Here is a 26,434-nt window from a genome sequence, read left to right as displayed (position 1 = left end):
AAGGCGTCAATAAGGCCGGAAAACAAAAATAGGCCAGAGGAACCGCTTCTCCTGGATCCGCGTTGGGACGTGGAAAAAAGGAAACTGACGTCAGCGCACCGGGAGGGACTTATATGGCTCTATTGACATCCTATCCGTGGACGACGTTGGGACAGAGCCAATGCGACACCACCCCTCGGCATGCAGAGCTACTGCTGAAGAGTCTTCGGATCGAGTCTGACACCTGGGGATATTCTACGCTAAGGAATCTGCGACTTGATGTCTCTATCAGATAGAAAATACCAGGTTTGCCCAAAAAAATTGTTGACTTCAAATGGTTTTGAGACGCAGTTTCACTTGATAATATACAACCTGAAAAATTCATCTGTTTACAGAGTTTCAAGCCAGGCGATAAAACCATTATAAGTGAAGGCAGCATGACCAGTCTTGGATCTGTGTTGCTACAAGGGTCTTGGTGCTTGGAAAGGGCCATGATATTCATATCAAGTGGGTTAAAAGGAGCAGAAAATATTCCATCCCACTCTACTGTACGCCATTCCAGTCTGCACTACTCCACTCTGCCACTTCACTGTACGCTACTGCACTATATGGTATTCCACTCTAAGCAACTCCACATTATTCCATTGTAGGCCACTCCACTGTATGCAACTCTATTCCACTCCAGTGTACTCCTCTATATAACGCCACTTTTCTACACTCTATGCCACTCTACTAGACTCTACTCCACTGTATACCCATACACTTCACCTTGCCAACGTGTACTTGACTCTATGGCCCTAAACACTGTTGTACAACACTCTACTCTGCAACGTCTTTCAACCTTGTACTACACAGCACTCAACTCTGTATGAGACACCGCTCCAATATATAACCGTTTCTTTACCTCTATGCTACGCCACTTCAATTACGCTACTCAACTCAACGCTAATCCACTACACCCTACTCCACTCTACGCCACTACAATGTACACCATTCCATTCTACATCGCTCCACTGTACGACACTCTCCTCCACTCAATATAACTCAACTCTGTAACTGTCTAGTACACTCTATAGCACTGTACGCCACTTTTCCATACTCTGACACATCACTCCACTGTATGACACCCCACTCCAATTGATAACAGTTTACTACCTATGGTATGCCACCACATCCCACTCTGACACACTGTATTACGTTGCTCTACTCAACTATACGAGACTTTCTACTGTACAACAATCCACTCTATGCAGCTCCACTCTTTGACACACTACTGCACTCTGCAACTCCACTCTTCAACACTTTACTACATTGTATGCCACCCCCTGACATTTTAATCCTGTCTATATCCCTCCACTCCACTGTACAGCACAGTACTGAACTGAATGCCACTGTACAACACTCTGTGGCACTCTACGATGCTGCAGTCCACTATACAACACTGTATGCAACTGTTTGTTTGCCCCTGCACCCCACTTTACTCCACTCTACTCTGACACAGTATTCCACTCTTCTTCTCTCCTCCACTGTACACCACCCCCACTACGCCACTATATATATGGGCCTAGTGGCTCAGTGGACTAATGCGTCCACTGAAGGGGCCTGTGTTCGACCTCATGGTCACAGGTTCAAATCCCTGCGGGTTCACTCAGGCTTTCATCCATCTGACGTTGATAAAATGATCACTATTAAGTAGGGTAACAATAAACATCTGTTATTCAGCACCAAGATACCTACAGGGGAACATGTACTTAACAAAAATACACATATGCCATTCTACTCTGACACTATGGCAATCCACTGTACAAAACTACTGTATACCAACCCACTCTAACCATCTTTACTAGACTGTATGCCACTTTACTCTTCTGTAGTCTACCATGCTTTCCAATACTGTATGAGACAACACTCTACTGTATAACATGGTACTCCAAATTATGACACTTTACTCTACTTTATGCCACGCTACGTCACTCCACTACTGCACTCCATGCCACTGTAGTCTACTATACGGCACTCCACTGAGACACAACACTCCACTCCACGCTACCCAACTCCACTCTACTACACTTTATCGCACTCTGCCGCTGTACAGACACTGCTCTACACCACTCCACTGTACCCAACTCCACCCTACAACACTGTACTACACTCTGACACTCTACTCAATGCCCATCCACTCTATGCCACATTACTACACTATAACTCAACGACACACCACTCTTCCTCTACGATACGCCACTCCATTATATAGCACTCCACTCTATGACACTTTCCTCCATTGTACTCCGACTCGTCACTCAGGGATACTCCACTCTGACACACTACATCACCCTAATCTACTCTAAAACACTCTACTCCTCTCTGACCGTCTGCAGCACCCTACTCTACTGTACGACACAGCAGTCCACTCTGCAACTCGCCACTCCGCTCTATGATACTTTACTCCACTATATGAAACACCATGCCACTACACAATATAACACTTTTTATACTGTTCGATACACCACTTCACTCTACAGTACTCCACTCTGACAACAGACTTTACAGCACACTTCTCCACTATATTGAACAAAACTCCACTCCACAGCAATTTGAAATTCAATGAAAAAACAAAGGTTAAGACTTATAATTAATAACGTTTTTTTACAAAATCTAAACTACACAAGCTTTATAAATTCTAAAGTTATAGCTTTTATTTGCAATCTATCCACCACCTGCAAATTATTATAATTAGCTCACCTCATCACACACCCTTTTCAACCTGTGAACCAGACAACACTTATTGCAACTAGCCACTCATGTGTTCTCACAAATAATGACTCTACAGTGGGATAGTACACTGTATGAAACTCTCTGCCACTCTACTGTACAACACTGCACTTGACAACATTGAAGTGTGCTACACTATTCTTCACTGAATTCAGCTCTACACCACTACGCTCTACAACACTCTACTACACTATGCCACACTAATCAGACACTCCACCTCACTCCATTTTGCGATTCTCCACTGTACAACACTTAACTCTTTTCCACACACCACTGCACTGTACAACACTCAGCTGCTCTGTATGAAACTCCATTCCACTGTACGAGCCATCACACCATTTCATTGTGTAACAATTTACTTCACTGTACTTTAATCTCCTCACGCTAATCCCCTTTTTCCACTCTACAAAACTCCACTCAGATCTACAACAATCTCCTGCAATGTACTGTATAGCACTCCACTTTACGTCACTCCAGTGAATGACACTCCACTCTGCGATTTGAAACATATTTTTATAAAAAAATAAGTGATTAACAATAAAAAAACAAAAGTTAAAGATAATTTATAGTTAGAAATACTTTATTCTTTCCATACAAGTCCAATTTAAACATTACAAATTGTAAAGTTATAATCATAACTTCAATTTATAATTTACGCTCCACCTCCAAATTACTATAAGTCGCGCACCTCCAAACAGTCATGCCACTTCACTCGCCACACTACATTAACTAGAACTCATGCCTTTTCCATGCACTGGTTATACCCTTACGTACTACAGAAATTCTGGCATGTGAATTCATAGCTATTTATAACTTCTCAAATTGCATCTGTCCCAACACACTGCATGGGAGAGTGGCGAGTTCCAGTTAGTGTTGTCTGATTAGCGACCCAAAAAAGAGTGTGTAATAAGGTGGTAAAATAAATATATATTGGAATGAAACGCGTAATGGCTGCCCCATCTAGTTGTACTATGGAGTGAATTGCAACAGAATAAAATTGAAGGATTTGCACTTTCGTGGTCTGTGCTCTTTGTTTGTGCCCTACGGGAAAGGGATTGCGAAGTTGAAGAGTTTTACTTCATATATATATATATATATATGTATATATGTGTGTGTATATATATATATATATATATATATATATATATATATTTATATATTTACACACAATACCATGTCAGGCTTAGAGTGACGAATAAAATATGCAAAATAGGAAACAGAGAACTCTGGGTAGTTCCCAAATTTAAGTGAAGAGCAGCTCCTATATAGAGCACCCTGCAACACCAGGGACACTCTGAATCTGCCCACCTCAAATGTATGTTTTTCTAGAAAAGCTTTTAAACATAGGATTAGCAAAGTGCCATCCACGTGGAGCTAGAAAGAAGCAGAGCCTTTTGCCATTTATTCAGCCAAATCTTTAAGCATAGGATTAGCAAAGTGCTATCCATGCTGAGCTCAGCACCTTGCTACCTCCCACAGGAGCGAACGCTGTGATTGGTCCCTGTCCAAAAATATTTTATATAAATATATATTTATTTTTTAAAAGCAAAAATAATTATGCTGCATGTTTTTGCTTTAAAGCGTAAAGAATGATGCCCCACTCAAGGAGTTCATTCACAAAAGTACTTTAATTGTACCACTAACACCAACCCGTTTCGACTGCGAAGTCTTGGTCATGGTTGGGTGAGTCCTACTTTAATTGCACTTATTTACAAACAACCCAATTTACCCATTATGAGGCATTATGGGATATGTGTTTTTTTACATTGCTTTAAAAAACTTTACTGACTTTCATTTTGTACAACAGATATTCCAAAGATATATTGTGAGCCATATTATACAGTTAATCAATAATTTCCATAAAAGGTTTTGATATTCTAATGAACATAACTGCATGTATATGTACAATTTAAATATTTGCCCTTGATAATGGGTACAGTTGTTGGCTAAGTGCCATGTTATTATTTTGTTTTGATCTGACCCAAATATGAAACCTATATGTATCAATTTGACATGTTCAAATAGTGTCCAACATATAAAATTCAAACAGAGAGGCTTCAGAATGAATCACACAGGAAAACAAGAGCAACAGCCCACCCGAGGCTTGAAACTGTAAGAAACAATGCCAGATAACCTAACCGGGAAAGTCAAAATCAAAAGATAAGGCTGATCTTGACCTACAGTAAAGAAAAAGATTAAATTATTAAAATCATGAATAAATATTGGAATATCATTAAAAAGATCCAGACTGTGTTAAATTCAAGGGAATGAAATGGATGTCTCTTTCCGCAAAGCATCTTCTTTGTAAGATAAATTAGTAAAAAGCCATTTTTCACAATCCAAGAATGAGTCCTGGATGACAGACTTTCAGAAAAGTTTCATGAAATGTGACAAATGTAAGGCATGCAAAATTGGGAGAAACATAAAACAACTCATTGATTTTAAAGACCGAATAATCATAAAATCACATGTGAAACCATTCATGTTGTATACATGATCGAATGTGACTACGGCCAGAAATACATGGGCAGCACCATCTGTCCATTAAAAAAAAGTATATTGGAACATATCAGAGCCGTACAAAACAAGGAAACTAACTATACCATGGCAAAACAGCTAGACACCCATGAAGGTTACACATGGCAAAAATACGAGATTCTGTGGCATAGCAAATGTTCCAAAACCAGAAAGAGGTGGTGACAAAGCACTTAAATTAAGACGCCTGGAGTCTTGTATGATAGTACGGTTCAGGGCCAAACAGCTGCAAGGCCTGGACACCGATGAAGAGTTGTATGTCCATCACTAATTCACATTGAATTTGCAGATAAATAGGCATAGTTGCTCCATATCACAGTATTTATTAAATTCATCAGCAACTAAGGAGGTTTTGGTCTACAGAAATGTCTACCTGTGCAAGATAGAATGAACGAGTGTCCCTCCTTTTACATGCAAGAAAATGTGATGCCATTATGATAATCGTAAACCATACAGAACATAGGAACTATTCCTACTACTTAGGACATAAGAAACTGTCCACTATGGACACATCCTCCAATTAGAGGCATTCCGCCAATACAGAGAGTATGTTGATAGATCAATTAGGCGTCATATGTGACACTATTTGAACATGTCAAATTGATACATATATATATGCTCCATTATTGGGTCCGATCCCAACAAAATTATCATATGGGACTTAGCCAACAACTTTACCCACTATCAAGGGCAAATATTAATTAAATTGTACATATATATGTAGTTATGTTCATTGGAATATCTAAACTTCTTATGCAAATTATTGATTATCTGTATAATAAGGCTCACAATATCTTTGAAATATCTGTTGTACAAAATGCAAGTCAGTAAAGTTTTTTTAAACCAATATAAAAAAAACACATATTCCAGAATGCCTCATAATGGGCAAATTGGGTTGTTTATATATAAGTCTATATATATATAAATATAAATATAATATAATAAAATAATATAAATATATATAAAAATATATATAAGTATATTATTTGTCACAAAGCAATTCATGGACAGGCCCCGGCCTATATAAAAGATAGGCTGGAAGTGTATGAACCTAGACGCGTCCTGCGATCCTCCAACTCTTTTCTGCTATCCTGCCCACGCTTTAAACTGGCAACTAAAGGTGGCAGATCCTTTTCAGTCCAAGCTCCTTCCATCTGGAACAAATTGCCGGAGGTGCTTCGTAGAGAACCTAATCTTCTCCGTTTTAGGAAATCCCTGAAGACCTTACTCTTCAAGGATGCGTTCACATCCCTGTAAGATTGACCGTTATTTTACATCCTTCCCTCTTGTTTCTTGTTGCTGTACTCGGTCAGAAGCGCTTTGAGACCTGTCGGTGAGTTGGCGCGATATAAAACCCAGATACAAATACAAATACAAATACAAGTGCAATTAAAATTGGACTCGCCCAACCGTGACCAAGACTTCACAGTCGAAACATATTGGTATTAGCAGAACAATTAAAGTACTTTTGTGAATGAACTCCTGGAGTGCATAATTCTTTTTGCTTTTAAAAATGATTACGGTTTGATTTCTCCTGACATGCCGTCACCAACTGGAATCCCATTTGTTGCTCCTCCAACAAGTTCCTTGGTTTATTGTCCACAAAGTTGCTTCTCACCAGTTTGTCTTTAAATGAGCGTACTTTCCGATAGCTTATAGTAGGTCTTGGTCCCAACATAGTCCCAACATAATCCCAATATCAGGGTCCTTTTTCAGTATGTTCCAGTATTCGTTCAGGATATTCACAATACGCAGTTTCTCCTTGCTGTATGTCATTACCATTCTGATTGTGATGTCCCCTTTAGTCACATTTTTAATGTTTTGACTGTTATTGACTAGTGCTTGGGTACATGTAAGGGTTTAGCTTGTTCTTTTCCCTCTTTGATGTCTCTCTATATCCATATCCCCTTTGTAGAAATCTTTGTTCTGTTACAACATATTTTACCTCCATTTTCTTTGTTTTTTGAGCAGTTCTGTCTCATTCTTATAAATTCACCAAGTGGAATGTTCTTAAAGGAGTTAGGGTGATAGCTAGATCCATTTAGAATGCTTTTTGTTGAGGCAAGTTTACGATATTGGGTTGTTTGTATTTGGTTATCCACAAAGTATACCGTTGCATCAATAAACTATACCTCCGTGGTGTGCGCCCAATAAAATGTATTTCATGAATCTCCTGAAGTGCAGTATTTCAATTGGTTGGTGTGTGTGTGTGTGTGTGTGTGTGTGTGTGTGTGTGTTTCTTACCGCAACTTTACAATTCAGAAACAAAATGTTTAAAACCATGACATTGACCATGTCATGAGTGATGTAATATGTGAGGTCATACGCAGTGCATTGCTGGGGTGTAAGTTATAGTTAACTTCAGAAAGTCTAACTGCAGAATTTCACTGTAATTGTACAAGTGAAATCTGAGCCCCAACTATAAAGTCCCTTTAACCTTTGTTTTTTCTGTTAATTTCTAAAGTATAAAAATATATATATTCCCTATCTAGAACGTCCCTGTAACCTTTGGTTTTTAAGTGATTTTCCAAGGTTTTTCTAAAAATTTATTTGCTAAATGTAACCTTTGACAATGAGTGTGTGTGTGTGTGTGTGAGTGAGTGCATGAATGTCCCAGTGTGTGAGTGAGTGGGTGTTAGTGTGTCTGAGTGGGTCTGTGAGTGTGTGCATGAGACTGAGTGGGTCTGTGACTGGATGCGTGTGTGTCGGAGTGGGTCTTTGAGTCTGAATGGATCAGTGAGTGGATGCATCAGTGTCTTTGAAGGTCTGAGTGAATGCATTAGTCTCTGAGTGGGTGTGGGTGTCTGATTGGGTCTGTGAGTCTGAGTGGATGCATGAGTGTGTGAGTGGATGTGCGAGTGAGTCTTGGTGGGTCTGTAAGTGTGTGTGTGTGTGTGTGTGTGTGTGTGTCTCTGAGTGGGTATGTGAGTGTGTGAGTCTCTGAGTAGGTCTGTGAGTGTATGAGTGGGTGAATGAGTGCTTGAATGGATCTGAGTAGGTGCATGAGTGTGAGTGGGGTGTATTATTCTCTTAAGTGGGTCTGTGAGTTGTTACATGAGTGTAGGAGTGTGTCTGTCAGTGGGTGCTTGGTAAACCAGAGTAGCGGGCACACGGGAGGAGGTCTTCATGTCAGCTCACCCTCAGACTGTCCTTCTGTCCAGCTTGCCTGCAGTCCACTACCCTCTGCTGCCTTCGGTTTTGTGCTTCCTCCTCGCATTTTTCTGCCTCTTCTCTCCTCGCTCCTATCCTCTATTTTGCCTCTTTCTGTTTGTTCCTAACCGTTAATCTGCCTCTTGCTGCTGGTTTCTGACCTCTATTCTGCCCCTTTTTGCTCCCTTCTGAACTTTATTCTGCCTTTTTCTGCTAGTTTCTCAACGTTATTTTGCCTCTTTCTGCTCGTTGCTGACCTTAATTTCTGCCTCTTTCTGCTAGTTTTTCACCATTATTTTGCCTACTCTCTTTTCCTCCGGTACTGCAAAGGAGCCTCAAGGCCTTCGTGATTCCAGCCAGCTAATCTACTCTTGCAGGAGCTGGCATTGATACTGCATAGAGGGAGCTGCACGAAAGGTATCTCCCTCAGTGCAGAAGCAATCTGTTTCATCTCTTTCCCTAACTGCATGTCTGTGAGCAGTGAAAGAGATGAAACCTCCTCTTTCAGAGTGTCAGTAGTGTAACAAAGGCCCCTGCAAGCTCCACGGTGCGGGGGCCCCGGCTTACTCATTCTGGAGGGGGCCTCCTCAGGCCCTACAGATGTGACTGTGAGGGGCTCCTTCAGCATATCTTGCAGGGGGCCTCCTTACATTTTGTAATGCCACTGCAGCGGGTGGCAGCACTTTGACAGTTTCCGCACACTAGCACCAGAGTGTTTGCTTAAGCTTGGTGGGAGCTGTCAGCTACCGCGAAGCTAAAGCAAGCAGCCATGTCCCAGGGGTGGGGACCCCTGTACAAAGTACGAGCTGGCCCTGGTGAGTTGGGGGATTGGGGGGGGGGGGGTTGCGCTGCCCCCTTTCTTTGATTTTCAAGGGCCTTCCCTGTGGAGGTGGTGGTACCAGGAGGGTGGCTGTGCAGGTCCCTTTCTTGCCAAAAGAAAAAAGAAAGCCCTGGGGTGTGAGGGGGGGGGGGTCTGTGTGGCCCCCCTTCTCCATATTTAACTTTGCCCGGGGAAGTTGGGGGTCCCCCTGGCATAATTAAGTTAAAGGTGGGGGGGCAGTGAGCCTCCCCCCCTCTCCCCCCTCCTTTAAAAAGCCTCATGTATTTTATATTACTGCAGATTTGCGACTCAGTCACATTCCCATAGCATTTTTTTTTAAGTGCTTTTTGGCCCTGTCGGGGCCACAGGGGGATCCGGGGACCACAGTTAGGGGGTCAGGGTATTTCTTACCTGACCAACTTTCCTTTTTCTTTCTTTTTAAAGTTTTTTCTGGGACTTGACTGAAGCAGAGTCCCAATATTGCAGCCAAACCGATTTAAGCATGGGCGTCCCTATACATCCCAGTTTGGATTTCCCTTAATATTTCCAAAATTACCTAATGGATTTACACCAACTTACAAAAAAGGTCGCTTTATGGACTAACAGCTACCTTTCTGCCAAATGTGGTGTAATTCCATTCAGCCGTTCAGGCTGTAGCGGTGTCTAAAATCCCTATGGGAAATTGCATGGTGAACACGTTTTGGGACCCCCGCCTTTTTCTCCGCCCTTGTAGATGGATTACCCTGAAACTTTTAAGACTGCAGCTAAAGTGATTGGCAAACTTTTTTAGAAAATTTTGCGAGGATTCGTTATACTGTGCCAGGGTTATTGCAACACTAACAAGCATTGGTAAATGCTTTAGGTTTCGTCTCTGTGATTAATAAAAAGCAATTTTTTGTTGTAAGCTGTGGCTTGCCGAATAGTTATACAATATGAGTTACAGAAAGTCTGTTAAAGTGTTATGACTTATTAATTTACAAAAAGGCAATATATTGTGCTGTTACTTGCAGCATAGTGCGGGTAAGTAATAGCAACATTTTGAAAAATGTAATGAAAGCGGAAAATAATAGAATTAATGTTGTGTTTAGACGAGTTTTGACAACATTTGGGCCCGGTGCCACTGCACCGTTCAAATCATACCCCTAGTTGTCTGCAAGATAACACGCATTTGTGACTGCCTGTTTAGTAGTAGCAATATTTGGTATTTAGAGGGGTTCCTAGAGCTTTCTGCCCTGGTGCTACTGCTCCATTCAAATCCTGATCCAATTGCCTGCAAGGTAACTGCACTTGTGACTGCTTATTTAGTAGTCAAATATAGTGATATGTGGAGGTCTGGCAACTTTTAAACCCGGTGCCACTGCACCTGCAGCACCATTGAAATCATAACCATAGTGCCTACTAAATAACTGCACTTGTGATTCCCTGTTTAGTAGTGAAATTGAGTAATATTCTGCGATTAGTGAGGTCCCTAGAGCTTTTCGCCCCTGTGCCATTGCACCTGATGCACCATTCAAATAAAGCCCCTTTTAACTGAAAGATAACTGCAATTGTGTCTGCCTGTACAGTTGTAAAATAAAGCAATATTAGGTGTTTAGTGGGGTGCTTAGAGCTTTTGGTCCTGGTACTGCTGCACCATTCAAATCCTGACCCTATTGCCTTTTAGATAAATTCACTTGTGACCGTCTTGTTTAGTTGTAACATTTCTGTGGCTGTTACTTTGCTTTATGTTGAAAAGATAAGTAAACTGTTACTTGCAAGTATGATGCTCGATGCTCTGTTAGGATACTCTTTCTGATGGTCTTGATACAGGTATATAGTACCTGCCCCAAATACATAAGATTGATGAATGCAGTATTTGTAAGTTTTAAATCCTTGTGTCCTCTAAAACCTCTAGTCTCTCTTGGAACAATCCAATGGAGTTACTCTCTGTTCTCTCAGAACTCCTAGATTAACTGCCACATTAGCCCCGTGAAGACACTCATGGCAGACATGAGCTATGGTATTAAGTTACCATTTGGAAGCAAAACCCTCTACGGAGTACAGTTTGAAGTAGCTGAAATTTAAAATTTAAACTGCCCTTTCCTTCAAGAGAAAAGTAAGAACGAAGGACATTTACCACAGCTAGGTTAAATTGTCTCTGTAAGAAACAGTCTTTTTTCAGGGTTCTTCCCACATTTTGACCCAATTTGAACTACTAGTTTTTCGACCCTGAGTGGACTGAGACCTGCTAACCAGACCTTGGTGCCAGTGTTCTAACACCTGACAAAGTGTATGTCATTTTGGATATCCCTAATTGACAAGTACTGACTTAATTATAAGTAGCATATGGTACACAGGGTTCGAGGCATGTGGGCTGCTGAATTCATATCTATAGCATAGATCACCGCCTAGTGTTGGGTCCGGATGATTGCACATTGTTGTCCTGGAAGAGTCTTCGAAGTATCACGAGATAGGTGGCTCCTCCCCTGGACTACAGTGCGCATGGGCATCGACTCCATCCCCAGATAGTTTTTTTCCGCCATTGGGTTCGGATGTATATTCGACATCTCCAGTTCGGAATCGATATAGATTTTTCTTAAGGCCCGAAGGCCTTTTCCTATACCGTCGGTGTTTTGCGTTCGGTCCCAGCTCTGTTCCGGCTCAGTTCCCGAGTCGGACGTCCAGAGGAGTCGCGTGGCTCTTCGGTGCTCGAGGCCCAGTCGACGCAGCAAGACTGTCGACGACACATCATGGAACGGAGCCCGTTCAAGAAATGTCCCGTGTGCGGATCTAAGTACCCCCACATCGACGTCCACCCGGTGTGCAACAAGTGCCTGTCGCCGGACCACGATGAAGCCAACTGTATGGCTTGTTCCAGGTTTCGATCGAAGAAGACGATTCGACTTCGGCGCGTGGCGCGCCAGGAGGCCCGGCAATCGGCCCCGGCACCGGTGGACATCTTCGACAGAGAAGAAGCATACGAACAATTAGTTCATTTGCAGGTTTCCCCTCCAGCGGAGGAGATCGACCACGAATACGACGCGGACGTCGAGGTGGTCGATGCAGAAGAAGTCGTCGACGAGGTAGGAGACGACAATGAGGCCTATGGGGCCACGGAAGATAGCTCATGTGAAGAGCTAAGCCCCGATCGGACAATCACTAAGGCTCAGGTCGAGGGATCGCCACACAGCCTTACCCAAGACCTTCCACCCAGATTCACGGCCTCGCCTATGGGCCCGGCTACGGACACTTCTGCGGAGCCGACGTTGGTCAAAACGAAACCGAAACTGAAACCTTCGGTGTCGACGAAAACAAATCTAATAGAGACGCCGTCGAAACAGAAGACGTCTGTCCCTCCGGCCGCCTCCTCGACTCCCGATCCGTCGGGGCAGCCGAAGCAGAAGAAGGCTGTCGACCCGGGGAAGTCGACCAAGGGCGCCGAGCCGAAGTCGGTCAAGGGCGTCGAGCCAAAATCGGCCAAGGGCGTCGAACCGAAGCCTGGGGCCCCACTCGCAGTAGTCAAGGCCCCCGACATGAAAACGTCGGCGCCGAAGGCCGTCGACACGGAAGGAGGGCACAGCGCGCCGAAAAGGGCTGATCCTGTACCTCGGCCGGATAAGAACAAGGCATCGACGCTCGAGTCTTCACTCGCTGGTGGACCGAAGACGTCTGTCGGGTCGACGAAACTGTCCACTTCCTTTACGAAGCAGGTGTCTGACTCCCTACAACGCATCAGGAACAAGGCTTCCGCAGCCGCTCCGAAGGATGCTTCCACCACGAAGCCAGCTGCCACAACGCCAAAATCTTCGACGCCACTCCTGTTTACGCTGCCGCCAAAGGTAGCACCGAAGGCCTTCGCACCACGGCCGGTCGCCGAAGCACCCGTGCAAGTGTCTACAGCGTCTAAGCCTTCTCAGCCGCTTGGGAGCTTAAAGCATCGACGACCCTTGGTGGAGGAGCAGTCGGAACACTTTATCGACGCCGACACCGGGAAACTTACCCTCTACAAGAGGAAGATCACGGCAACCCAGCCTTTGTAGTCCTACACGATTCCTTTGAAGCGCAAGAAGCCTGCTGCGGACTCCCCAGTTCTGGTGGAGCCGCTTGCTCCACGGACTCCAAGAGTGGCTACACCCTCACCCACTTATTCAGATGTAGAGGGTGGAGAAGGTGATGACGAGGAATATGACTTTCCTGCCAACACTGATCCTGAGGATCACCAAGACTCATGGGCAGATACAGGTGACCCAGGGGATCAGCAAACTGCCCAGGACACTCAGGTGTACAATGTCAAGACCTCTCCTACTGAGGATTTGACGGCATTTAATGCTCTAATTGAGAGGGCGGCTAAAAACCACGACGTCCAGCTGCATGCTGACCCTATCGACGTGGAATTCCTGTTTGATACCTTTTCCACAGCAGAAAAGACTGTCAAGACTCTCCCCATGCTGAAAGGGGTTCTAAAACATGCTGCGGACATTTTTAAGGAACCCACACGGGCCAGGGTGATCAACCCTAGGATTGATAAGAAATATAAGCCGGCACCTGGCGACCCTACCTACATCAAGGGCCAGTTGCCATTGGACTCTCTGGTCGTTTCTAATGCCCGGAAGAGGGCGAACTCGCAGACCACTGGTGATGCTCCTCCCCCTGACAAGGAATCTAAAGTGCTGGAGGCATCAGGGAAGAGGGTGGCGGCTCAGGCAGCCAATATCTGGCGTATTTCAAACACTCAGGCACTACTGGCCAGATATGACAGGGCGCACTATGACACACTAGAGACCCTGTTACAACATCTTCCAGATCAGTATAAGGATGCAGCTGAGATGCTTATTCAGGAAGGGAAGCTCATCTCCAACGCTTCTATTAAATGTGTACTGGACGTGGCGGACACCGCGGCCAGGGCCATTAACACCAGTGTGATGTTGCGGTGTCAGGCCTGGCTCAGAATCTCCGGGTTCAAGCCGGAGATACAAACCACCATCCTCAATCAGCCAGTAAACCCAGATAGGTTATTTGGTCCTGAGGTGGATACCACCTTAGAAAAGATAAAGAAGGATACCGAGACTGCGAAGTCCATGGGGGCTCTCCAGTCCCAGCAGTTTCGCTGCAGTACTTTTCGTCGCTCAAGCAATAGAGGTGTTTCCAGAGGCCAGATGTCCCAGCAAACGCAATACAATCAAGGCGGGGCGCAGTCCTCTTACGCCAAGCAGAGTAGAGGCGGCTATAGGGGCAACGGCACCAAGGGCAGAGGTCGTGGAAACAACAACTCCCGTTCCTCTGCCACCAACAAACAGTGACGCCCTGTCGCTGCCCCCCGACCATACTACACCTGTCGGGGGGAGACTCCAGCAGTTACTGCCGGTCTGGAAATCCATCACCACAGACAGGTGGGTCAGGAAACTTATCCAGTTCGGTTATTGTCTGGAGTTAACATCCACTCCGCTCAACATGCCACCAAAACACCATCCTATGTCCACAGAGCATTTGCACTTATTGCAGCAGGAGGTGCTTGTCATGTTGCAAAAAGGGGCAATCGAGCTCGTGCCGGTGGAGGAAGAAGGCACGGGAGTGTACTCCCTGTACTTCTTAATCCCAAAGGAGGACGGGTCCCTCAGACCCATACTGGACCTCAGACCCCTGAATCAGTACATTCTATCAGAACACTTTCATATGCTCACACTGCAGCAGGTTCTCCCGTTGCTCAATCAGGGAGACTTCCTCGCAACCTTGGATCTCAAGGATGCATATTTCTACATTCCACTGCATCCATCACACAGAAAATACCTCAGGTTCACTATTCAGGGTCGGCATTATCAGTTCACGGTCCTACCTTTCGGGGTGACCACAGCGCCCAGGGTGTTCACAAAATGTCTGGCGACGGTAGCTGCGCACCTCAGGAGGCAGAACGTTCACGTTTACCCTTATCTGGACGACTGGCTTGTCCAAGCGAAGTCGGCCCAGCAGTGCGCCGCCAACATGTCCCACACCATTCACCTTCTTCACGATCTGGGATTCTTACTGAATTATCCCAAGTCGCACCTTCAGCCAGCCCATGTGTGGCAATATCTGGGTGCGACGATCGATACTCTGGCAGCCACAGCTCAGCCAAATTCTGTGCGGATCGACAGCATTCAGTCACTGATCCAGAAGTTCAGACTGCAGCACTCGCTTCCAGCAAGAGTGTTCATGCAGTTGATAGGCATGATGGCCTCCTGCATCTTCATAGTCCCGCACGCGCGGCTACATATGCGTCCGCTCCAAGAATGCTTGGCTCCTCAGTGGACGCAGGCTCAAGGACAGTTGAACGACCTAGTGTTGGTGACCGGTCGGGCATTCAGCTCTCTGCATTGGTGGAATCCACACAACCTTTGCAAGGGCCGACCGTTCCAAGAGCCTGTGCCACAGATTATCCTGACGACGGACGCATCCCTCCAGGGATGGGGAGCTCATGTGCTCCACAACACGGTGCAGGGACTATGGACAACGCAGCAAAAGAAGATGCACATCAACTACCTAGAACAATCTTCATGTCACTGAAGGCATTCAAAGTACATCTGTGCAGCAAGGTCGTGTTGATCCGGACGCACAACATGACGGCCATGTACTACATTCAAAAGCAGGGAGGTACACACTCTCCACAGTTGTCTCATCTGGCTCAGAGCATGTGGAAGTGGGCCATTCAGAGGAACATCTTCCTCATGGCGGAACACCTCCCGGGCAAGGACAATCAGATGGCGGATCTGCTCAGCAGGTACAGCCACCAAATGCACGAGTGGGAGATACATCCATCAGTACTCCGCCCGTACTTCCAGCAGTGGGGTTATCCAGAGATAGACCTGTTTGCCACAAGGGAAAACGCAAAATGCCAAAGCTTTGCCGCCAGGTTCCCTCACCCACAGTCGCAGGGCAATGCGATATGGATGAACTGGTCAGGCAGATTTGCGTACGCTTTTCCCGCAGCACCTCTCATACCGCTGGTGGCATGAAAGCTAAAGCAACACTCGATGACACTCATCCTGGTTGCTCCAACGTGGACACGCCAACCATGGTACACCACGTTTCTAGAACTCTCCGTGGTACCGCATCAAAGGCTGCACCTCACACCCAAGCTTTTGACGCAGAGCCGTGGCGACATTCAGCACCCAGATACGCAACAGCTCAACCTGGCGATCTGGCTCCTGAAGTCTTAGAGTTTGGCTACCTTGACTTGCCTCCTGAATGCATGGATATCATACGGGAGGCAAGAAAGCCCACTACCAGAGCCTGCTATGCAGCAAAATGGAAGCGGTATGTCATTTACTGTACTGAACACAACATCAACCCGCTAGATGCATCCACTCCCAACATCATCTGTTATTTGTTACATCTTTACAAATGCAATCTAGCATATGCTTCCATTCGGATACACTTATCCGCCATAGCGGCTTATCTCCAAAACAGGCAGCATCTCTCCGTTTTCAGAGTGCCTGCCATTAAAGCCTTCCTAGAAGGACTGAAACGGGTCATCCCTCCCAGGACCCCGCCAGCTCCTGTATGGAACCTCAATGTGGTCCTCACCAGGTTGATCGGCCCACCCTTTGAGCCTCTACATTCATGTGAGATTCAGTTCTTAACATGGAAAGAGGCGTTTCTTTTTGCCAATACGTCTCTGCGACGTGTTAGTGAGCTACAGGCGCTCACTGTACAAGAGCCATTCATTCAAATTCATTCCAACAGGGTGGTGCTGCGCACTAACCCTAAATTTCTTCCTAAAGTGGTTTCGCAGTTCCATGTCAATCAGACCATTGAGCTGCCCGCGTTCTTTCAAAACCCAGAGACAGTAGCCGAAAGAATGCCCACACTCTTGATGTCAAACGAGCTTTGATGTACTACATCGATAGGACCAAAGATTTTAGGAAGACACAACAACTCTTTGTTGCCTTTTCAGCCCAGCACAAAGGCAACCCCATTTCCAAAGCAGGTATAGCCAGGTGGATGGTTAAGTGTATTCAGATTTGCTATCTCAAGGCTAAGCGCACTTTAACGGTCCCCCCCCCCCCCCCCCCCCCCCCCCGAGCCCACTCCACCCACAAGTTGGGGGCCTCCATGGCCTTCCTTGGCAATATCCCTTTGGAAGATATTTGTAGAGCAGCCACATGGTCTACACCACACACATTTACTAAACACTACTGTGGAGATGTGCACTCCAAGCAGCTGTAGGGCAGGCTGTTCTTAAGACACTTTTTCAGACATCTGCAGCTGGCACAGGCGGCTGCCGTTAATGGAGGGACTGCTATTTATTCTATGCTATAGATATGAATTCAGCAGCCCACATGCCTCGAACTGAATATGCTACTTACCAGTATGCATCTGTTCTTGGCATGTAGGGCTGCTGACATTCATATCGCCCACCCTCCTCCCCGGCGCCTGTAGCGGCTGCAGACTTTACACTTACTCTTAGCATGGTCATCGCTCACACTGTTACACTCCATCTTCGCCACAATGGCTAAAAACAATCTGGGGATGGAGTCGATGCCCATGCGCACTGTAGTCCAGGGGAGGAGCCACCTATCTCGTGATACTTCGAAGACTCTTCCAGGACAACAATGTGCAATCATCCGGACCCAACACTAGGCGGCGATCTATGCTATAGATATGAACGTCAGCAGCCCTACATGCCAAGAACAGATGCATACTGGTAAGTAGCATATTCATTACCAAGGGCATGTAGGCAGAGTGTCCACCCAGGGCTACAGCGCTGATTGTGCCACCTGGTGTGTGACAAAGTACAAAATGGCTCCCAGCCTGCAACTGCAGACTGCGAAGGCAGTTGTCATACTGCTGTTCGACTGTACCATTACCATTAATTAGTTCGCCCAACGCCTGAGTAGCCAAACTAACTTTTCTTGGAAATGTTTCCAAACTTTTTGTTGACTAATGCTTCTTTGCAGTTGATATTAAAAGTGATAGAACTTTTAATAATCTGTATTTCCTGAGCCTTCTGGTGGATTGAGCTCTTCAAGAACTCTAAAACGTCAAAAAATATTATCTATTTAATAAATTGGTGTTATTTCTTTCGTGCTGTGCAGCTTTCTTATTTCGTGTTTGGTACTGTTAAATACTTTACATAAAGTTCCTTTGTTCAAGCTTTGCTGCTTGAAGCCACAGCTACCCAGAGTTGAGCTTAATGTTGTTCAAACGAGCCTGACTGGACCAAATAATTTTTTTTGCTAGTGTATTTCCCAGTTTTGCCCTAATACACCCAGATCCACGGTCTCCTTTACCTAATCTTCATTTCCTAGTTCCTTTCTTCATGGTTAAACCAGATTGCTATTTCCTCCTCTAGTCTTGAGTCTTTCCCTTACTAGGAGACAGGAATGCACTGAATTCAAAACCGAATGTTCACTTCTTCATGCACATAAAACTACGGTTGCTTCTTTGTTAGGATGGAATGATCAAAGCAGAATTTAATCCATTTCTGGATCTGAAGACTGAAACTAGTGTTGCAAGTACCTAATTCAGTGGTACTCCATTTATTGACCATGGGATAATGGAAGGCTGTGTCGGCCTTATTGAAAATCAGAGTTGTGACCTGCAGTCATCAAATTTCAGCAGCAATCTTTTAAATGTTTTATTGTATTTCAACACATTTGCTATCTTGAGTCTATCTGCCCACACATTCTAATTAATAATAACACTCAGTTTATTTTAACATTACCTTCCTTCGATGTTACATTGATGAGTTTTGTGTCCCGCCCTGCATGCATCTGCATGCTTCCTTATAGTATGTGCACAGTATATGTTGGTTTCAGATGTTTTTAAATATGGGGATGGAAGGCGATCCTTAACTCGTTAGTTGCTTCGAACGTTCTGCACCAGTGCGGAACGTTCGAAAAAACGGGTGCGGGGTACCAAGGTAGTGCTCGCGATGACCGTTGGCCGACTGCAGCATTTAAGGGGTTAAATAACTTTTTCTGATTGTTTTCTTGTGACTTTGGTCTGTTTCCCATGTTGGTTGTGCTGTTTGCCCTCTTCCAGGTGAAGGAATATGACTCAATATCCAGGCTGGACCAGTGGCTTACCACCATGCTGCTACGTATCAAGAAAACTATCCAGGGTGAGGAGGAGGACCTGCGCTAAGCCCACGAAGGAACCACATCACTCTTTGCTGCTTCAAAAAGGAAAATGCTGCATGGATTAAGGATCTAATTGGAGGGTGGGGTTAGGGAAGGGTAGAAATCTAAGACTTAAATAAAATATATTAATACTTAATCTTCTAGAAATCCTTGAACAGCAACCCGAATAAGACCATGTTTAGCATAGGTTAATGAGCCTGCCAGCCTTTGGCGTTTGGCATGCATGGTAGATTCTAATTTCCCTGTTTATAAAACGGCCACACGTTTTTTTACGTTTAATAAGCTTCATTTCCTGTGCTCACAATTCTAGAGAGCAAAAGCTTTTGAACTTCTGGAAAAAGCTGTTTTTATTGTCAAGATAAATTCCCATATATGAGGCTCTCAAATATTGTGCAGCTGTGATTGTTTATTTTGTTTGTACGTAGGAAAGTGAGGAGGGTTTGAGAGCAGAGATAAATGGCTTTCTGAACATTTAACACCTTAGGAGCTCGTAAACAAACCTCCCCAGTGCTGCGCTGTCCATTATCCAGTGCTGAACTGGACGTCCAGCGGTCGCACGCAGCACTGGGGAGGTAGTGCCCGTGACGACCGTTGGCCGACGGCAGCACCTAAAGGGTTAAGAGTGCGAATTCCCTTCTTGGGATGTTGGAACGCCTTTGCCCTCTCTCTTCCCCCATATCACCGTGGTACTTCCCATCTCCTATTAAGGAATTTGTTTTTACCCGCTTACTGCCTTTGCATGTTCGCCCGTAGCGTACAATGGACATAAAGTTCCAAAAGTTATATTTAGTCTTTACTGTTCTTCAAGCTCTGGAAACATTATTATTTATTTACAATATAAGCCATGTGTTTTGTATACTGCTGGGCTCTGTTCCAGTGTGTTTCTAAGTACTTTTTCCTAAGGGAGTTTGAAGCTAGCCCAAGTTGACCGTTCTCGTACTCTGACGACCACCTGTACACAGCACTTCTTGGGTTCCTACATCATAAAATGTGTTTTATTATCAACGACGGACACCTGCCATCAGGAATGCACGTTTCACATGTAGATAACTTTTGCATTCCCTAAGACTTCAAGTTTTTTCACATTCTCATTTGTGGAAAGGGTTGTGAATACCATTTATGGTTTATATCAGTCTTTCTTACAACCTATTCTGGCTGAGAGGATATTAAACTACAATGTGCGTGCTGTTTTATTTGCTTAGGTGGAGCCTATTTTTTCTCCTCTGTGCTCCCTCTAATTTGAAGATCCAGTCATCTGTGTGGTGCAACGCTCCTTTTGTACTGATAAAAAAAAGAAAAAAGATTGAGAACATTCCTTGCAGAATTCATATCTACAATTGTGTTTATTGTTTATGTGATGCCATCATAAAGCTGTACTTTTTATGTTGAAACTGAATTTTGGTGCTTAGTGATGTTCGTCTAATTAGTAGTCTTGTTAAGGTAGAATTGTTAGATTCTCTTAAGAATTAGGATATAAAATGAGAAACCTCCCGATCTTTTAGTAATCGTATCCTCTTTGGAAACTACTTACTTCTCAATAAAAGTTGAATTTATTGCTTCTTTCCCCTAGCAAAGTAAGAGGTAGATCTCGCCTGGGTTGCTGCCTGCCCTTTCGTGACTGAATTGAATGGAATGGATTCCAAACTCCTCAAAGAGATATCATCAATATTTGAGGCAGGAGAAAGAGTTAGTTTGGTGTCCTGTGAGTTTCATCCATCAGGGTTATTTATGTATTGCCTATTAACTGATTCTGAAGAGAACCCTAACCTTATTTTGCAGATACGTCTCGGTCAGCTCTCATATTAGATTGTGGGACACAATTTTGTCAGCCTTCGTTGAATCTCAGTGGAAATCTTTTAAGAAAACTAAGACTCAAAGCTTGTGTCCATGCAGCTTGTTGCCCCACCCCAATCCTCAACAGCATTAAAAGACTTGCAAATTCATATTCAGTGAAGCATCTTGCCTCTTTAAGCTCTTGTCCTGTAACCACTTCAAGAACAAAGGTTTGAAACCGGAATGAGATTTCGTGCAAGACAGATTATATGTCAAACATTTGAACATAGGAACATAAACACCTTTACATCTTTTCGACTTACTAAGGCGTGGTGTAAATCCTGAATTATTTGGACAGTATTGCACACCTTTCATATATCTGCTGCTCAAGGGTTTGTGAACACCTGCCATACATAAACTTTTTTAGGGTTCAGAAGGCAACGCTCCAACATCTGCAAAACACCAATAAATGTAATAAAAAAAAGTTCTAGATTTTTTAAAAAAATGCCAATGTTGCGTTATTGAAATGAATCAAGTATCACTGTAGCCTTAAATATGCGAATTAATTGCTCCACCTAGCCTGGCAGGTTCTTGCTGATGCAGGTGAATGTAACTCGAGTAGATTTTAAAACGCCTGAGTGGCATCGTATCACAGTGTAGTTCATAAGACACTACTGGAAAAGTAGCTAACTAAGAATAGGACTTCATGGCTAAGTTATCCCTATCTCACAGAAATGCAGCTACTGGCATCGGTGTCACAGATCTAAGGATTCACTGATAAAGTGACATTTTATGTTTGCCCTTCCATTTTTATAGTACAATATCTGGCAATTTACTTTTCCCCTCAACCGTCTGTCTACCAGTACCTTGGCCATCTGCCATCTACTGGTTTAGCTCTTGAGACATATTCTGACACTGCATTTGGTGTCTGTACCATTGTCAGGAAAGATGATGTGTGGTGCCTTACCCATCAATTAGAGTTTAATTCGGTAGTGTTAATAAAAAGTTAAATAGTTTTGCATTCGTTTATCACTTTAACCTTTGGTCATGAGGAAGTAATGCAAAATCGGGAATAATTTTTTGGGGCACAAATGTATGAACTTTACTGAACAAATCCTCCGAACATCTGGTCATTATTTATACTTTGGGGATATGGTGGTCATCATTTTCTTGCCAAAATTCATTATTACCTTAAATTATATATTTACTATGGGCTTATCTTGCTCATAAAGTGCATAAAAGGCATTTTAAACTTCTGAAAAGAAAGATGCTGACTTCTGGGGATGTAGGGCGTGTGGTCAAGTGTGAGAGTCGCTGTTTTGTCATCCGCATCTAAAGATAAACATATTTATGCAAACATGTACGGTCAGTTGCCATTTTATCTCCTTGGAGATAAATTCCACAGCAATGGTCCATTAGTTGGGGTGACTTCCACGATAGGCATGAAAATATAGAGAACCCCCACACCGTGGTGAGCCAAAATGGAGTGGTTTGAACTGGCTTCTTATGCTGATGTGCCAAGGAATGCAGAATAACCCACATTGCTTGCATGTCTGTCTGCAGTTCAGCTGGACTAATAAAAGGCGTCATTATGTGGATTCTTCTCAAAATGCTGATCATAATAGCATGTAGGGTACATTGTTCTTGTCTGTAAATTATATGATATGGTATTTTTGCTTCCCATACCCTGGCCTTCTTTTAGAAACTACCATTTTTTGATGAAACAAAGATAAAAACTGATTTAAAGGGAACTAGCAAATGTAATAGCATTTAATACAAATTTAGATCATGTGAACTCCTTATAGTGCTGCTTTTCTGAAACAGTATTACCAGCCATAAATGGTCTCCAGTACTTTAGAGTTAATCATCAATTCCAGAAGATTCTTCCAAGATTGTATTTCACTGTAAGGTCCTGGGATTTCTGCATCACACCCATTACTGTAGAATATATTATGAACATGTGAGTGCAGATATAGCTGCATAGGATGCACCATACAAGTACCCGTTGCTAATTTTGTACACACGCCATTACTAGATTTTGCAAGTCTTGGTTAGCAGATGTGAATTATTAGATTTTCCTGTAAACACACTGAAATTGCAATTTGGTTTTATCTTGTAATGTTCTTGTTGCTAATCTTGGGTTGTAAATCTCATCGCTCAGTGTACCTTGTAAAGACAGTCGCACTGTTTGGCAGCACCTCATAGGGATTCTGATCGCTTCCCATTTCAGACTGCCAACCCAAAGGCAATGCAGATCCACAGTTGTGGACGTCTATATCGGCAGTAGTATTTTCTTTGATCTGTATTATACTAATGTTAAGGCCTGTTACTATATCTCCCGTTATCTTAGGTGTTACATTTTGTGAAGGGTAAATGGGCTATATTTGGAAGGCATAGATTTGAAGAACTATGTTTTTGTAACCTGTTGATTATTTTGCGTGCCGTCAGACTAACATTCACGAATGAAGTATCCTACTCTATCAATCCATCACTAGAGAGAGCATTAGGTGGTGAAGAGAAGTCTGACTTCAATTCCATTACAAAGGAAGATGTGACGGCTTTTATATTTAATTGAACACATCATTGTATTTTGTCCACACAGTGACCTTAATGTAAAGTGCACCTAAAATTATGTGTGTAAATATAGCTTTCAATTGGTACTAACCTGAATTCTGGGAATATTCTACTCAACTCTTTTTTTTCCTACACACGTGTACATTAATGTGTGGCATTTCCCATCACACTTCATAGGAAGATTTGACAAGCAGCGCCAAAGGAAACTATATGGTGTTTTAATTGATTTTGGAGTAGCTTATCAGCATGAGACGACCCACAAAACAGTATCTACTATGGAGCTCTTTAGCTGACATTCTAAAGAAGAAAATGGAAAATGGATAAGGAGTGCGAGCCAAGCTCAATTGTGCATCTGTACGCAGTATTTTTTTATTTTAAATGTCCGGCCTTTTACAATGCTAGCCTGCCTATAGCCTGCTTTGCAATTCAAGGCCTTCAGAACGGGTACTGACACATTGGATCATTTAATTCCGTTGATTAGAATATTGTTTGGAATTGTGTGTGTATGGCATTGCATTTGTTTCTAACTCGGAGTACTACTAAGGATACAACATGAAGAGGGAGTTGATAATCTCAGTGTGTCTAATATGTGTCTGTTTTGAGTGACATTTGCCTTAAGCACTTTACAAAAACAAGAACCATTTGACCTGTATGCCTAAATGGCACAATTCCAATCCATTTCATGTTATTTTGTTCCTCCAAAGGATTACATTGACTGAGGGCCTCTGTAGAAGTATATTTAATGTAATGTAATTGTTAGAAAGACTTGTTTGAACTGGAATGTATGATGAACATTCCATTGCTGTCAGAGTTTAAAGTAAGATTTGTTGTCTATTAATGTTCTTTCTAAATTCCAGCCTGTAGACGAAGGCCTGTAAATAGTATGCATGTAATATTATACCCTTAAGTTAAGCATTTTTGTCCTGTCTGTTAAAGAACTTCACTGTCTCAAACTCCTTTGTTCGATCTCCATTGTAAAAACAAAAGGAATTGCCATATTTAAGCACGAGGACTAATTCTCATTTTAGCCAAAGGTCTTGTCTGTAACAAACGACAAAGTATTTGGGGGTGTGGAGGGATTCTTTGTATATTTTACAGCTAAAGCTTTCAGTGTATTGTGAAATGATTTTGTTTGAGTTCTTCTTAAGCAGTTAATAAAGGTAATGATTGGGGAGACACCCTGACGTTTTTTCCCTCTGCAGAAGATTTTGTGTAGCACGGTAATTGGCGTTGGAATTTAAAGAAATGTCCTACTTTTTCACATGACATCTCCAGGGGGAGTATTGTTTTCCAGTAGTGTTTGAGGCACAGGAATTATAGATGGGACAAACCTCATCACTGTAACCTTTCACTGCCAATCCAAAACCTTCAGCTGTTTGATCATCTACAGATGTTAGAATAGGACAGGTGCCATACAGTGTACATTCTGATAGAAACGTCTAGCCACAGGTTCCTCGCCTTTTGAATACTCACCAAGAGTCAGACTTGATCTGGAAAATCTTAAGCAGAACTACCCCATGCCACAGGTAGCGGCGCTACACCTCCACACAGGTATCGCTACACTCCATAAGTTGCAGATGGGGTCATTAATAGGTGCTACTCATGTGCGCTGATTTAATTTCCTTTCTTTCTATGCCAACCAGTGCTAATCTGAAGCTACCCCTCACCTTATTTAGACAATTGTTACAAATGTCATGAAAAATTCCTCAATGTGCAAGGATATGTCTCTTCCCAAATCTGCGGGGTTCAAATCCTGTGGGGACTGTTGGAAACAAAGTCTGTGACTGACCCACATATGGTCTGCCTGCAGTGCCTAGGGTTAGACCACAGCCCCAAGGCCTGCAGTGATCATGCCTTGATAACACCCCAAGGCCATTTGAAACCAGAAAGCAAAGCTTCCGGTGGCGGATTGCTGAGAGTCCCCACACCAAGATTAATCAAGGTCTAAAGGTAGGTCTTGTGACAGCTTGACTTCTCCGCTAAATCCTCAGTTAAATCCAAAGAAGAAGTCCAAGCAGGATTTGACCTTGTCCTGCCAATCTCGGACTCCCGAGAATGTGCAAGAGCATCATCGTGCCTCCAGATCACGCTCCCAAAGTCGCTCCATTTCAGAGTTGATTCCCACTGTTGTTCTGCGGCAACCAGAATTCCTGGGCTCATCTGCGCTTCCTTAGCAAATCAAGAACTTCTACAAAGCCATGCTGCAGCTTTTTGGCATGTTACCATCTCTCTGATGCACCTACAGGCCATAAGGAGCAGAGAGGCCTCCCAACTGAGCTTCTGCTGGTGGGTCTGCCCCCTGGTGCCAACTAGGCCCTTTACTCCGCTCAGGGCTTCAGACTGGCTTCAGTACCGGTTCCCTCCCGGGTGCCACAACTAATGCGAACACGATCCATGGATGCTGGCACCATCGATTCTGGGCGACAACCCATTGAGCTGTCCGACACAAAGTAGCGCTCAGACTCAGTCAAGGATGGGCAAAGCAATCTTTCTGTTCTGCAACCTTTTTACCACCCTTCGGATTCTGATACAGTGTCTCAACCTTCCTGAATGGTTCCTGTTTTGTTTTAAATGTATCAATTAATCATTCTGCTCTCTGACAATGGGGGCTATGATGCTTGGGATGAGATTTCCTAGCCCTACCAAGAATAATATTGGTATGAAGACCTCCAGGATGCCAGTGTCCTGGCTAACTCCCTAGACACCGAGCTAGTTTCCCCCTGGGACCTGCCAT

At 43.8% G+C, this 26,434-nt stretch overlaps 1 protein-coding gene across 1 annotated transcript in view; it reads left to right on the top strand.

Moving 5' to 3' along the window:
- Positions 1-24,878, top strand: part of NAPA (NSF attachment protein alpha) — a 179,139-nt gene extending 154,261 nt beyond the window's left edge. The window contains exon 11 of the mRNA XM_078661084.1: positions 19,256-24,878. Within this exon, the coding sequence (XP_078517210.1) occupies positions 19,256-19,357 (102 nt within the window). The 3' untranslated portion in view covers positions 19,358-24,878. The remainder of the gene's footprint in view (positions 1-19,255) is intronic.
- Positions 24,879-26,434: the final 1,556 nt, after the last annotated feature.

Source organism: Lissotriton helveticus, chromosome 9, assembly GCF_964261635.1.
Source record: "Lissotriton helveticus chromosome 9, aLisHel1.1, whole genome shotgun sequence".
In the NCBI taxonomy this organism is placed as follows: Eukaryota; Metazoa; Chordata; class Amphibia; order Caudata; family Salamandridae; genus Lissotriton; species Lissotriton helveticus.
This window is presented reverse-complemented; position numbering and strand designations above follow the sequence as displayed.